This window comes from Centruroides sculpturatus, unplaced genomic scaffold (assembly GCF_000671375.1).
Source record: "Centruroides sculpturatus isolate CEXI.00-Female unplaced genomic scaffold, Cexi_2.0 scaffold1116, whole genome shotgun sequence".
NCBI lineage: Eukaryota > Metazoa > Arthropoda > Arachnida > Scorpiones > Buthidae > Centruroides > Centruroides sculpturatus.
Genome location: NW_019385334.1, coordinates 99133 through 113286, shown reverse-complemented (window position 1 = coordinate 113286; position 14154 = coordinate 99133). Strand labels below are relative to the sequence as shown.

Below are 14154 nucleotides of genomic sequence, written 5' to 3'. Positions count from 1 at the left end.
TTTTTAGGATCTGTAGAAAATTTATTGACAATGTGATGAAAGTAATCTAGACATTCAAAATCATGTAAAATACAACAATGTGTGGTTGATGTGTTTCCAGTCAATTTTCATTTGTCATTCTTTTTGTAAACAATTATGCATTTTCCACAAATAATGAGGAAACCGTCTTTATATAGACATGTTAATGCTTTTGCCTTACAAAAATATTATTTTTATTATTTGTCTTATTCATACTTTTATTTTTTATAAAATTTTTTATATATGCTGTTAATCACACATTGTTAATATGTAATTTGTCATATGATTTGATCTTTCTGTTTTCTGTTGTAGTATAATTCTATTTATATTCCTGAAGGTATAATTGTAGTAAAAGTAATTGATGGTTCTCTTGTTTTGTGATGATCACAAAACAAGAGAACCATCAATTACTTTTAGTGAATTATTTTAATATGATATGTTTAAACAATTGTAATATTTAAATCTTTTAAATTTAATTTAATTACAGATATTATTTCTGAATACTATTTTAATAACAACAATTAATAATTAAAATTTACCAATTATTAATTATGCATTTTTATTTAATGCAATTGAAATTTTAAAGCCACTAAATTTTGAATGTTGAAAATATTTTAACTTGCTGTTTTAAATTAAAAGTCATAAATATTTTCATTAATAACTGTTTTAATTACAGATACAATTCAGAAATTACCTTACATATTTACAAGAAATCCATATGAGCTGAAAGGAGAAATGATTCAAACAACATTGGTGAAAAGTGCACGAGGATTTGGATTTACAATTGTTGGTGGAGATAATGGAGATGTTGAAGAATTTTTACAAATAAAAAATATTGTTCCTCATGGTCCTGCTTGGCAAAATGGAATATTACAAACAGGTATAAATATTTGCCATAATAACTATTAAAATTTTTGAATTTAAATTGATTTCAGAATTACTAACATAGTATATTTATCAAAACAGGCGATGTTTTAGTTTATGTCAACAGAACGTGTGTTTTAGGTTACACTCATCAAGACGTTGTTACACTTTTCCAAGCAATGTCTCCAGGTGATAGTGTTCAACTTGAAGTATGTCGGGGCTATCCTCTTCCTTTTGATCTAAGTGACCCCAATGCAGAAGTTGTATCTACTATGGCTGTGTCTGTTAATCAGTCACCTGAAAACAGGCCATTATATAATGATACTGCTGACCCTGAAGCTGTAAAAGAAGAATACTTCAAGTTAGATGATGGATCAGATTCTGCACGTTCTGCTAAATCAATGCCTGACTTAAGAAATTCAAATCCATCCAAAATACAAAGACACAGTAGTGCAGATATTCTAGATAATCCTACAGCAGAAATGTCTACTTTCAATCAGCAACAAAATGATTTTTCAGAATATATTACTGTAGAAATTATTAAAGGAAATAATGGCTTTGGTTTTACTATTGCTGATAGTGGTTGTGGACAAAAGGTATGGATTTTATTTTGTTTATAGTAAACTGAATGATTTTTGGTACATTTTATTTAAATTATAATTACAGGTAAAAAAGATTTTAGACAAAAATAGATGCAAATCTCTCCAAGAAGGAGATGTATTACTTGAGATTAATGGAAAATCTGTAACTAATGCGTCTCATACGGATGTTGTATTAACATTGAAAGAATGTCCATGCGGAGAAGCAGCTAAAATAACCGTGCAGCGCATGCTAAAAGGAAATAAGGTAAGATAATGATGACATACGGTAAAATATTCTTAATTTAATAATAAAAAATTGAAAACTTTAATACTAAGTTAAATCCTTAAAGCTGTGTAAAATATTGTATTATAATAAACTTCTTAGCCTAACTTCTTGGCTATTTATCATGAATATTTAAAATAGATCTGAGTTATTTATTTTACTAATGAATATGATTATTTTTCTGTGTCTAAATGAATTTAGGAGTAATACACAATTTATATAATATCATGTATTACTCCTAAATTCATTTACATATTTCATTTAATTTTTTCCTGATCAAAAAATATTAAAATTCTGCTAGTGAAGCACTGTATTTACAGAAGGAACAATAAAAGATGAAAGATGATGATGTGAAAAAGTATAAAGGATAGTTATTAAGATAATGAATAGAATATGAATCAATAAGAAATAATCATTTAAGAAATTGTCAAAGCCATGTCTTTAAATACACTTTTTAAAAGTCTATTAACATTTGTCATTAATTTTCTGCCGAAATAAAGTCTGTTTTTTTAACATTATTTACATTCCCCTACTTAATCTTTCAGTACATTATTCTTTTTAGAAAAGATTGTTGTAATATTTATAATTATAAAACATTTTAATCTTGCAACAGATGCAAACATTTATTTTTTTCAAATGATATCTCACTTGGCTAAGGAAAAGAGTATGTGTATGCTGTATTATTTTTGAAATGTTCTTTAGAAATAATAATCTGTATTTACATCAAAAATCAAAATGTACCTTTATTATTTTAAATCTTTTTAAAATTTGAGAGCTTTAAGAGAAAATTTGTTTTTATTGCTAAAATGTGACAAAATATTTGCTAACAATTTGCAATATGATAAAATTGTATTGATTTAATTTTGCCAGCATTGAAATATTGATCATAGTTATTTTTCTCTGGGAATCTTTATATATAACAACATTAAGGTCATGTAATAAGCCAACACTTAAATTTCCTGAACTGTGTATGTCACTTTTCAAAACTTTAAAGTCATAGATTGTTTAGCATCTTTATGTTTTCTGCAATGTTAAAAAACTCTGTGTAACTTTTATATGGTTACTATAATGACTGTATGTCATATTTTCATTATATTATTTTATGTATTTAAACATCATTTACTTATTCATGTCATATTGCTTTCACTTGCATTTGATCTAAAAAACTTTGTAAATTTCTTTAAAAATCATTAAAAAAGTCGAAGTTTCAGTTAAGAACTCTTATTTAAAACTTGTTGATGTATCCACTTGAATTTTGTTCTTATTATAAATATATTATATTCTGTCTGAAGATGACATTTATGAAATATTTAAAGTACTTGCATGCCTATTCTTGTTTGAAGTAAACTAAATTAACACTGAAAAACATTGTTAAATTTATTGAAAGTATGATAATTTAACAATTTTAGTTTTTTAATTTAATATTATAATTGATATGATTTATGTTAACTATCAAATGATTTTTATGAATTATTTTCACAAGTAAACTTTTTTTTAGTATTTTAGGTCATATGAGTGTAATAATTATGAAATGGATGGAAATAGCAATTTAGTTTCACAGTCATTATTATGTTCAGAAAAAATTAAACCAAAAGGTAATTTTATAATAGTACATTTAATTAAATATTGAATACATTTACTTAATTCTTGTCTTTTTTTGTTTTTTATTAGATATAACAATTCCCTCTGTTCCTGGTTCTTACAGAAGTAAAACCCCCACTGCTGATCTGTATAGCTCAAAAAATAAGGAGACTGTACCTGTTAATAGACCAAAAACTCCTCTTATGGATACAAGGAATTGGTCTCCAGAAGAAAATTCTTATCAAGGTTATAATTCTTCTGTGGATCAAGAGCTTTTATCAATGTGGAAAACAGGTTTTAGAATTAAATCACCAAATTCTCAACCTAATTGGTCAGTTATTCAAGATCAGCCTCCTTATTGGTTTAATAAGAATTTTCAAGAATCCAACAAGAATCAAGATTGTTTGCAATGTGATGGTCCTTTGCAAAATTTTAAGAATATTCCTGAAATAGATGAACTTAAATCCATTCAAATTAATAATAGAGGTTTATATAATACAAATAATTGGGATCATGCTAATCTTGGAAATATAAATGCTGGTGTTCAGTCATATCCAAAATTTATTTCAAATAGGTATTTAAGTGATAATAGTTATCTTACATATTCTTCAGATTATAGTAACTGTCAAACTCCTCCAGATAATATCAGTCAGCATATGTTTACAAAAGAAAATATTCCTGGTCATATTCATTATCAATACTCACCAAATCAAAGTTTAACACCAACAAAAACTAATAATTCTTTGGATCAAGAACAGCAACCTCTCTTATCTAAAGTTTTAAGTGAAGACTCGGAGTATAATATGTATAGAACACAAACTATACCAGATAGTCCAGAATTAAATGAAATGATAGTCACTTTACATCGACAAGAAAGTGGCTTTGGTTTTCGAATTGTAGGAGGTACAGAAGAAGGCTCTCAGGTACAATACTTTTATTCAATAAATTATATGCTTTAAAACTTTTGTAAAATGTTTATATCAAATAAACAAGATAATTGAAAATAGAAATAAATAAAAATTTGAAACTAACATATCTTTAGCAATACATACTGTAAAATTCCAGAAAATGAAAAAAGAAAAAAAACAAGAATATTATATAGAACATTAATTTTCTATGCTTTATTTTAATTAATAAATATAAATACTGTTCACCCCATAAATTTTTATCTGCCAGATAGAATAAAGCAGCATACAGGTGGACCAAAAAATATTATAATTGTCTGTTATTTGTAAATACAAGTCTTCTTTCTCTCTAAACAAACACACACATCTAGATACTTACGCACGTGTGTGTTCTATAAACTAATTTTATAAATATATAAAATCAGTTTCTAGAATGTGATGTCTTCTGACAGACAGTTCTTCCTCTTTTCTATTCATATATATTTCTTTCTTGATGTCTGTCCTCTGTTATTTTTTATACACCTTCTTTTTAGGTCTTTCTCAGTCTTCTCATTCTTGTAGTTTTTATTATATGGCTATTCTTGGCAATTTGCATCCTCACATAACCACGCCATATCAACTTTCTTTTTATTTGCCATATCAGCATTCTTTTTATTTCATCAATGATTAATTCTTTTATGTTCATCAAATCTGTAATTTTTTCATTTTTGTTCTTATTTTATACACAAATAATAATCTGTATAATCTTGTCAGGGCATCCATTTCAACTGCACTTATCTGACTTTCTTGTATCTATTGTTGACATTCCCTATGCTTTGTCTCCATATAATATACTTTTCACTCTAGCGTTAAGGAGTAAATGTATTCATTGATTATATATCATCATATACATTTTTATGCATGGTGATTTATGATTCCAAACCATTTTGCATCTTTTTTTAAATTTAAATATCAGTCAGTATCTAAAAGCTTTCTAATATTGTAGTCTGTTCACATTTCCTTGTAAGCAATCAGCATTTGTTTTGTATGTCTGCCATATTGATTTAGAAATGTCAGAATCATCCTTATTTTCTTTTGGCTGTTGACTTTCCATTTCTGCAGACTAGTCAAAATAGTCTTTAATTTGATTTTCAGGTATTTTTTTTATGCTACAGAGGTGGGAAATATTTGATTTTTGTTTCTGCATTATTTTTTACAAGTGGAAATAGACATTACAATTTATAAGAATCATTATTTTGATACATCAATTTGCCAGAATTTACTTACTTCCTTAATTATAGGGTATTAGTATTTTTATTACTTTCAACTCTATAATCCTTTTATATCATGTTTATTATTTCATACAGCAAACAAATATCCAATGGTTTAACTAGGTACAATTTATTATTCAATTTTGTCACTGAAGAGGTTGAGAATTTGTCATCCTGAAATGCATATGTAGAAGAGAAAATTGAATAATAAATTGTACATGGTTAAACCATTGGATATTCGTTTGCTGTATGAAATACTATACCTGATATAAAAGGATTTTAGAGTTAAAAGTAATACTATTTTATGTAGTTGATAGGAAATGCTATGGAGTTTTTCTTTTTGAAAAAATGTCTTAGATTAAAATTTTATTTTTGATTTTTTTTTAACTTTATCAGAAGTAATATTTAAGTGCCTTTTTAAATTCTTTTAATTTTATTTATGTAATAATACAGTTTTATTATATAAAATTTAGATAAAATAATAATTTATTTACAAATATTAGCTATATATATATATACACGCATGCCTATTTTTACAAAAAATGTTTTAAAACAACTTTTATTATTTTTAGGTTTCAATTGGTCATATTGTTCCTGGAGGATCTGCAGATTTAGATGGAAGATTAAGACCAGGGGATGAAATTATATCAGTAGATGGACAAAGTGTTATTAATACAACTCATCATCATGTTGTTCAGCTCATGGGTAATGCTTCTATAAATGGAATAGTAACACTTGGGATTAAGAGAGATATTCCTCCTAGGAATATAGAGTCTCTTCAAGGTAAAATTGCATAATGTTTAAAATTTTAATTTTTTAATAATAAAAGCTTATAACATATTTGTCATAATTTTTTTTCTTTTAGATTCTTATGCCAATCATTTTACAGACCTTGTATATCCATATAATATCACTGTTACAAGAAAGCAAAATGAAGGTTTTGGATTTGTAATCATATCATCAGTTAATCGAATTGGATCAACAATAGGTATTTTAAAAATTTATATTGAAATATTATTTACAAATTGAAAATATTAAAAGTAAAATTTAGGAAATTGTTTTACTATTCTTTTCTCTTTTGTTCTTAAAAGAGAACAAATAGATTTAGTAAAATTTTTTTATTGATAAATGTGAGAAGCATTTTATGAACTTCTTAACTGTAAGCAAACATTATCTCCATAATATATGATAATCTCAATTGAAAGTGATTTTATTATAAAAATATCAACAAAAAAAATAATAGAAAATAGAAAAATATTTATCAATTTTTATGCGTATAAGAGCATGTTTGTATATCTGAGTAAAAAAGTATGCATTTGTAGATAGTAAAATTGACATTATACTCTATCAAGTAGCAAAAAATTTAACTTACTATTTTTAAAAAGCTTTTTTAAAAATAGTAAGTTAGTATCAAAAGCATTTTTTTATATTTTGGCTTTTTATATTTTAACAATGGTTACTACAGAATTGTCACTGGATACACACAGTATCATTATATTTACATCTAACTTACGTTGACACAATAGTACAGAGCTCTAAGGTAAATCAAACTACCACACAAGAGCATGTTCTTATTTGTGTGAAAATATGATATGGATTTATTGTAATACATAAAATTATCACACCTATTCATTACTTTAAATGTTTTACAAATTTTAATATATTTCATGTATATTAATAAACATTTGGATATGAGGGCTTTGTAGCTAATTCCAAAGTTTAAAGATTACTGATCCTAGAGAAATCCTGTTTTTGATTATTTAAGCAAAATTAACAAATTAAATATAATTTATAACATATGATTTATATTATAAAATGTAACTTTTTCTTTACAGGACGTATTCTAGAAAACAGTCCTGCAGAAAGATGTGGTCAGCTTCGTGTGGGAGATCGAATATTAGCTGTCAATGGCATTAGTATTATACATATGCATCATGGTGATATTGTGAATTTGATTAAAGATTCAGGATTTTCAGTAACTCTCACTATTGGTGCACCACAAGGTATTAAGTTTATTACATTTAAGGTTTATCTTTGAAAATAATAGGAAAATACTGATTATAGTTTACTAAATAGATTTTAACAATAGATCAATAATTAACTAATTTCTAATTTTCTTTTATTATTTAATGATTTATTATATTTCTAGTTTTAATCATTATGTTGTTTTTTAGTAATATGACAAAAATGTGTGTGTGTGTTGTGTGTACTTAAATTTTATTAAATAATTTTTAATTAAATATAAAGAAAAATTATAATCAGTTTCATCAAAAACAAATATAGAGAGACAAACTGTATCATATATTTACTTAATCTTGTAGTCTTAACTATCAAATGTATTAGTTATTATAAGATTTTCTTTAAAACAATTACGATTCTACAAAAAATATTAGAAAAATTTTAGTCTTTTTTTATGGAGAATTATTATTATTGATTTATTAGTTTAGTTTATCAGTTTTCATAAGAGAGAGATTACAGACTTTTCTATCAAATTAAGTTCTGGTTATGCATGTGTATAATAACGTACAATGAAAATTGCATTGAACAAGAAATTATTTTACTTAAATTTCACTTGTGTTCCATGTTATTTAATTTTTATAAACAAATGTTTACTTATCTTAATACTTAAATTATTATTTTTTAAATATTTTTTGAATATATTATTTTCAGATGATGAAGAATCAAGTACTACTTCCAATTCTCAAAAGGTATAAATATATTTGAATAATAATTTGAATGTTGTTATAATGAAAATGATTTGAAATTATATAATTACATATAATGTTTATATTTGACATTTTATTTTATTAGCTATAATATTAAAATATACTAAAATAGCTAATACTTATTTTGTTTTTAAAAATTTAATAAGCCATAAATTCATAATACTACAAATTGTCTTCAGCATCTAAAGCTGTCATTTTCAGATTAAGCAGCATATATATAATGTCTATATAATTTTACATAACACTAATGAAAAATATATTAATACTAACTGCAAGGACCTGCTTTGCTGGGTTTTTATTTGTATGTAATATAGTTTTTTATATATATAAAAGACTGTTTTTCTAAGTAATCTAGAATCTAGCTGCAAGGACCCGCTTCGCTGGGCAAAAAGTAACGATAGTGAAGATTAAGATAATTACATTATAGCTAATCTTACCCGTTTTCACAGAATGCAAGAATTAGGTCCCCCGTTTCCAGACTAATTAGAGAATTTTTACGTTTAGTCAAACGAACTATTTTCAACGTTTCTGGAACATTTACAATCATTCTATAATCGAACCAATATTCGAATTTTATGTTCGAATTAAATTCAAACAAATTTGAACAAAACATTCGAAATAGAAAGCCACTTTCAACCACTTTCAGCCTCATATCTCCCGCACCCTTATAGCTATCAAGACACAACCACCCCTATGCACGAATGGAGACTTGAGACTACTACCACATACAAACACCATTCACGTGCGATGTGTAGTTTTTGCGAAAAAGTGAAATATAGGGATACACACGTCCATATATATATATATATATAAAATATTAAACATGTAGCAATAATTATTTTCATTATTGAAAATTTAAGACTATACAAATAATGAGTTCTTTTTCCTATTTACATCCTTTTTAATTCCAATCCTGAGCTAATATGTACAATGTAGCAATAATATTTATGTTGATAGTTAATAAATAATCAAATGTTTCTAAGCATTTCCAAAGTTCTCAATACTTCTACAGTTTGAACATTTTGAAAAATTTATAGTTAAATTAATTCTGTTTTTAAACATTATTATCTATCATCATCACCAGATAATCAAATATAATAAACAATAAAGATGTATTATTTAACATTAATTAATCTCTTATCTGTTTCATGCTCTTTCTATGTAATTTAAAAGTTTATTAATTTGACATATAAACAAGAAATTTTACTAAATACTGATAAAACAATCATTTAAAATCCATTAGTGCATGTATATATTTATATAAGGGACTCAGTTACCATAGATAAAAAATTAAAGTTAAGTAAAACTTATTGATATTTTTTGTAATATGTTTTGTTAGTTGATCATTTTACATAAATAATTGAAAAATTTTTTCTGAGCTGTATTAAATTTTATAATATATATTAATTTACAAATTAGATTTGTATATTTTTGAGTACTTTAAAGATCTATATCTATTTTGTATTCAATGTATGCAAATTCTTGATAAACAAGTCCATTTCTATAACTGTTGGACCATCAAGTATCAATGATTAGTCTTAAGTGTCAAAGCAAAGTAAAAATGCCAATAATCTAAAATGAAATATAAATGTCATCTGCCAAAAAATTCTCAAATATTTATTTTACTTAAATATGTAATTTAAAACTAAATCATCAAATTCAATAACTTTCTTTGAGATTCTTTTATTTGTTTTAATGAATTAGTTTATATAAATGTTAAAGAGAATGAGGTAAGATTAATCTATTTTCCTATATTAAACTGAAAGTATCATGTTTGTAATATGATATATAACATATAGTAAAAGATGAAATGATCAACAGCTATAATTTCAATTTAAAATATTACTAATGAAATTTATTTAGTGTTTTTTTTTTTTTTGAAAAATACTCTACTTACATTAGCACAGGAATTTTTGTATAAATTTTGCTTGTCTAGTCAATTAGATCATTTTATTTAATGCAGAATAAGATGGAAAATTATATATACAGTGAAAACTGCTTAGGCGACCACCTGCATTCGAAGGGCACCTGTCAAAACGGGCAAAAATTTCTGGCACAGAATAGTTTAGCTATAGAGTCTTCGTATAAGTTACCTGTATTAAACGACCACCTGTGTAACGCGACCGCGGGCATCGATTTTTGGTCCGAAACAACATACAACACCTGTAATAAGCGACCACTTTCGCGAATGTATCTGGTCTAAACTATTGTTCGAACCCATCTCAACAACGTTTCCACCTCCTAATATAATGAATTAGTCTAAACTCTCGTTCGAACCCATCCCGGGCACTTTTCCCACCCTCGCAATTAGGTGCAGGCGTTAATAAATTAGTCTAGCAACAAAGAAAATTCATTTCAGTTTGTTGGAAAATATCCGAAATGCATAGTGCTGTCGTTAGAAGATCGTATTAAAGTTTTCACAACAGCAATTAGCGACGGAGTTTAACTGTGGGAAAACGAAATTTATTTTACCCTAAACCTACAGTACTTTCCTTGGGGGTGTAAAATATTGTACACGATACAATTAATCGGCTGATCTCATCGTTTGATAAAATCTATTTTTATTTATTTATTTTGAAGCTTATACAGTACACGATAAATAGTTTCTGTATCAATCTACCTTATTTTCACGATATTTTTAGAAAAATAATATCCAAGTAACTTTCGCAGGCAAAATATTCAAAAAACAATAAANTGACAGATACTTGTCATAAATAGGGATCTGTTTAAGACAAGTATCTGTTTTTCAAATTCATTCTGTTATTTCTAGCTTTAACCTATGATAAATATTCTTAAAATAAATTTTTTTGGGGTTTTACATAAACTAAAATTATTTTTTCATTGAGGTTACACTTTGTAAAATGTTAGTGTTAATTTTTAAAAAGTTTAAATAATAGACATCCTACAAAATAATATCTTATTTAACTTTTGTTTCAGTATGTTTTGAATTTAAATATATTTGTATTAACACTCAACTTTTTGTTAACATAAATTAAAATAAAAGAATATGAGATTTTTAAATAAGATTGAAAAAACAGTTTAACATTATATAAATTATGAAGAAATAAATTAAACACAAAAGAATCCCAGTATTTTTATTTTTATCTTTATCTTTTTTACTTTAATTGGTATAAATAGTAGAAATATAAATTGAAATCAAATACTGGAGATTTGTACACTTAGGACAGGTGTTTGTTTAAGACAAGTATCTGTTAAAAAAATTGATGTATATTTTACAATATCTGACAAAGTTTTAAATAATTGGTAAACAATTTTGCTTTGTAAAAGAATATGCAATAAAGAGAAATTTTATAAATAGCCAAAGAAATTCTAAAATAATTGGGCTATTTTTATGTGATAATTAATTAACATAACATTAGAAGCATAAAACACCATACTTTCTGAAATTAATGATAATTAATTTACAGAAATCTAGAAGAAAAGGAGGAGACTCAAAATTGCAACTATTATAAGCTAGGCAACAGACATTACTGATAACGCTATCTAGGTTTTCCAAACAGGGTGTTTGCCAATTTTTCAAACATATGATTCATTTTGCTTCTGTTTTTTTTTTTTTTTTTTTAAAATTATTTTATTTTATTTTAATATTGGTGCTTGATCCAGTACAGCTACTGGATCAAGATCAAGGCATAACTACTTTGTGGTTATATGCTGTTTGTGTATATATCTATATTTAAGAATTTTGTATGTGTTTAGTATGGTTATTTTCTAAAATTTGATGTTTGTGCTGTTGTTAAAGGTTAATGTTTCTAGATTTTTAGTATTTTAGTAGTATATGTTAATACTGAGAGATACAGTGCTGAATACTAAAACACTTCAAAAATACCTTCAAATTGCATTAATCACTTTAATCTTTAATGTTTTTGGTCATATTTAACTGATGTCCAGGATAAACTTAGAAAATGAATGATGGTTGCGTTCAAATAGAACAAAAAAATTAAAAACCTTCCAGAATATACAATTTAAATGTTAGTACTGGACCTGATAAGTTATGTAAATGCTGTATATATGTATATTTAGTATTTACTATTTACATACATTTTATGTTTTATGCATGCATAAAATGTATATTGTAGTATACATGGTATGACAATTGTACAAGAAAGGATTATAAGCTCAATAAGTATCCCATCCATTCTTCAGAGATACTTTATTTCTTGGTCACGTTACATATATTTACTAATTTGTTTTTTTGTTGTATATATTTTATGTTGAGGGTGTTTGGAATGGCTGTGTGTGTGATAAATGTGACTGTGTGTTGTTTATGATGTCTGGTTTATTATAATGGATTTTCTTCTTGTCTAAGATTGTGGTTTGATCATTATTATTAATAAGTAAATTATAAAAGTTGTATTTGATATATTGTATAATATAATATTGTGTAATATTTTAAATGGTGTAAATGACACTTGAAAAAGGCTAATGGCTACAATGTCGTAAATGAATAAAATTACATTAGAATATTCATCAAATAATATATTATGAATTTATTTTATTTGAATAATTTGTTTTTAATTAAATAAAGGGTGAAGAATCCCAAAATGAACAATGTTACCATTCAGTAGAATTATTAAGAGGAACGAGAGGTTTTGGATTTAGTATCAGAGGAGGACAAGAATTTCAAAATATGCCTCTATATGTTTTGAGAATAGCAGAGAATGGACCAGCTCATCAGAGTGGAAAATTACAGGTAAGTATCAATTTGTTTATCATACATAATATGAATTATTTATAGTAATACATTTATCCCCTGTCAAAAATAAATATTTGAGTTTTTACTATTCAAGTATTTTTACTTTAAATATGATCTAGAATCAAAATAATTTGCTATAAAATCAATATCTATAGCTTGCATATAAAGTTAAAATGAAAATATTTAAAAGAATAATTGATAAAAAGTTGAATGAAATGTTTTGATAAAAGTGAATTTGTAGAATGGCTGTAACAATTGTAACAAGTAATGATAGAAAATTTATGAAATTAATTCTGTTAAATAAACTTTACAAAAGTAGATGATGAGTGGTCTAATGATTGTTGATTATTAACTATATTCTTTAAAAACCACTTCTTAAGTGACTTTAATTGTGATTTAAAATTTTTTTTCATGTAACTTATTAAAAAATTTTATACTGATAGCTTTGGTTAAATATATAATTTATGTTATATGTAAACAATGAAAGAATTCCTATAATTCAGTTTGTTGTAAGATAATATATTGTGGAACTGAGATTCTATTATTTGAATATTATAACAGCTTTATAAATACTTTTTAAAAAATGTTACTTTAATATATGTATGATTTAAGTATGTAGTAAATGAAATAGTTTTTACAATAAATAAAAAGTTTTTGTTTTCCTTATTCAGCTGTAATATGATTTTTTTGTTAAAATAGTGTCTACTGTCTTATAACATTATGATTTTCATATGATAATTTTAATATATATATTTAGTAAAAATAAATTGTTAATAGTTAAGAAAAAATTGACTTGCGTTTTGGTAATATACATAAACTAATTAAAATTATAAATTTATTTTGAATTAGATTGGAGATCAAATTATGGAAATTAATGGAATCAACACAAGTGAAATGACACATGCAGAAGCTATTGAGATTATTCGTCAAGGTGGCAATTCAGTTTCTTTGCTGGTTAAAAGACATGACAAATTACCTGCTGCCATTGGTATGATTATCTCTTTACATTAAATTTTGATTATTATTTAAAAAATTATGTTAACTTTATATTAAATGAAAAAATATTTTATAATTACAGTTGAATTTATAAAAATAAACAAATTTATTTGAATTTCATGTACTGTAAATATAAATTTTACATTCATTCATATTTAAATAATTTTTAAAAACATTTAGCTCTTTTATAATAATTAAAATGAAAATATTACTTATATTATTATCTAAATAATAAT

The 14154-nt window shown here is 25.0% G+C and overlaps 1 protein-coding gene across 2 annotated transcripts in view; it reads left to right on the top strand.

Annotated features, from left to right (window-relative positions):
• Positions 1–14154, top strand: part of LOC111637772 (membrane-associated guanylate kinase, WW and PDZ domain-containing protein 1-like) — a 65155-nt gene that overhangs the window by 40005 nt on the left and 10996 nt on the right. For both annotated transcript variants that reach the window (XM_023383343.1, XM_023383344.1), the window contains 11 exons: positions 695–898; positions 985–1478; positions 1549–1728; positions 3245–3341; positions 3418–4250; positions 6055–6265; positions 6348–6470; positions 7318–7485; positions 8153–8190; positions 12755–12919; positions 13772–13910. In XM_023383343.1, coding sequence (XP_023239111.1) covers positions 695–898; positions 985–1478; positions 1549–1728; positions 3245–3341; positions 3418–4250; positions 6055–6265; positions 6348–6470; positions 7318–7485; positions 8153–8190; positions 12755–12919; positions 13772–13910 — 2652 coding nt within the window. The remainder of the gene's footprint in view (positions 1–694; positions 899–984; positions 1479–1548; positions 1729–3244; positions 3342–3417; positions 4251–6054; positions 6266–6347; positions 6471–7317; positions 7486–8152; positions 8191–12754; positions 12920–13771; positions 13911–14154) is intronic.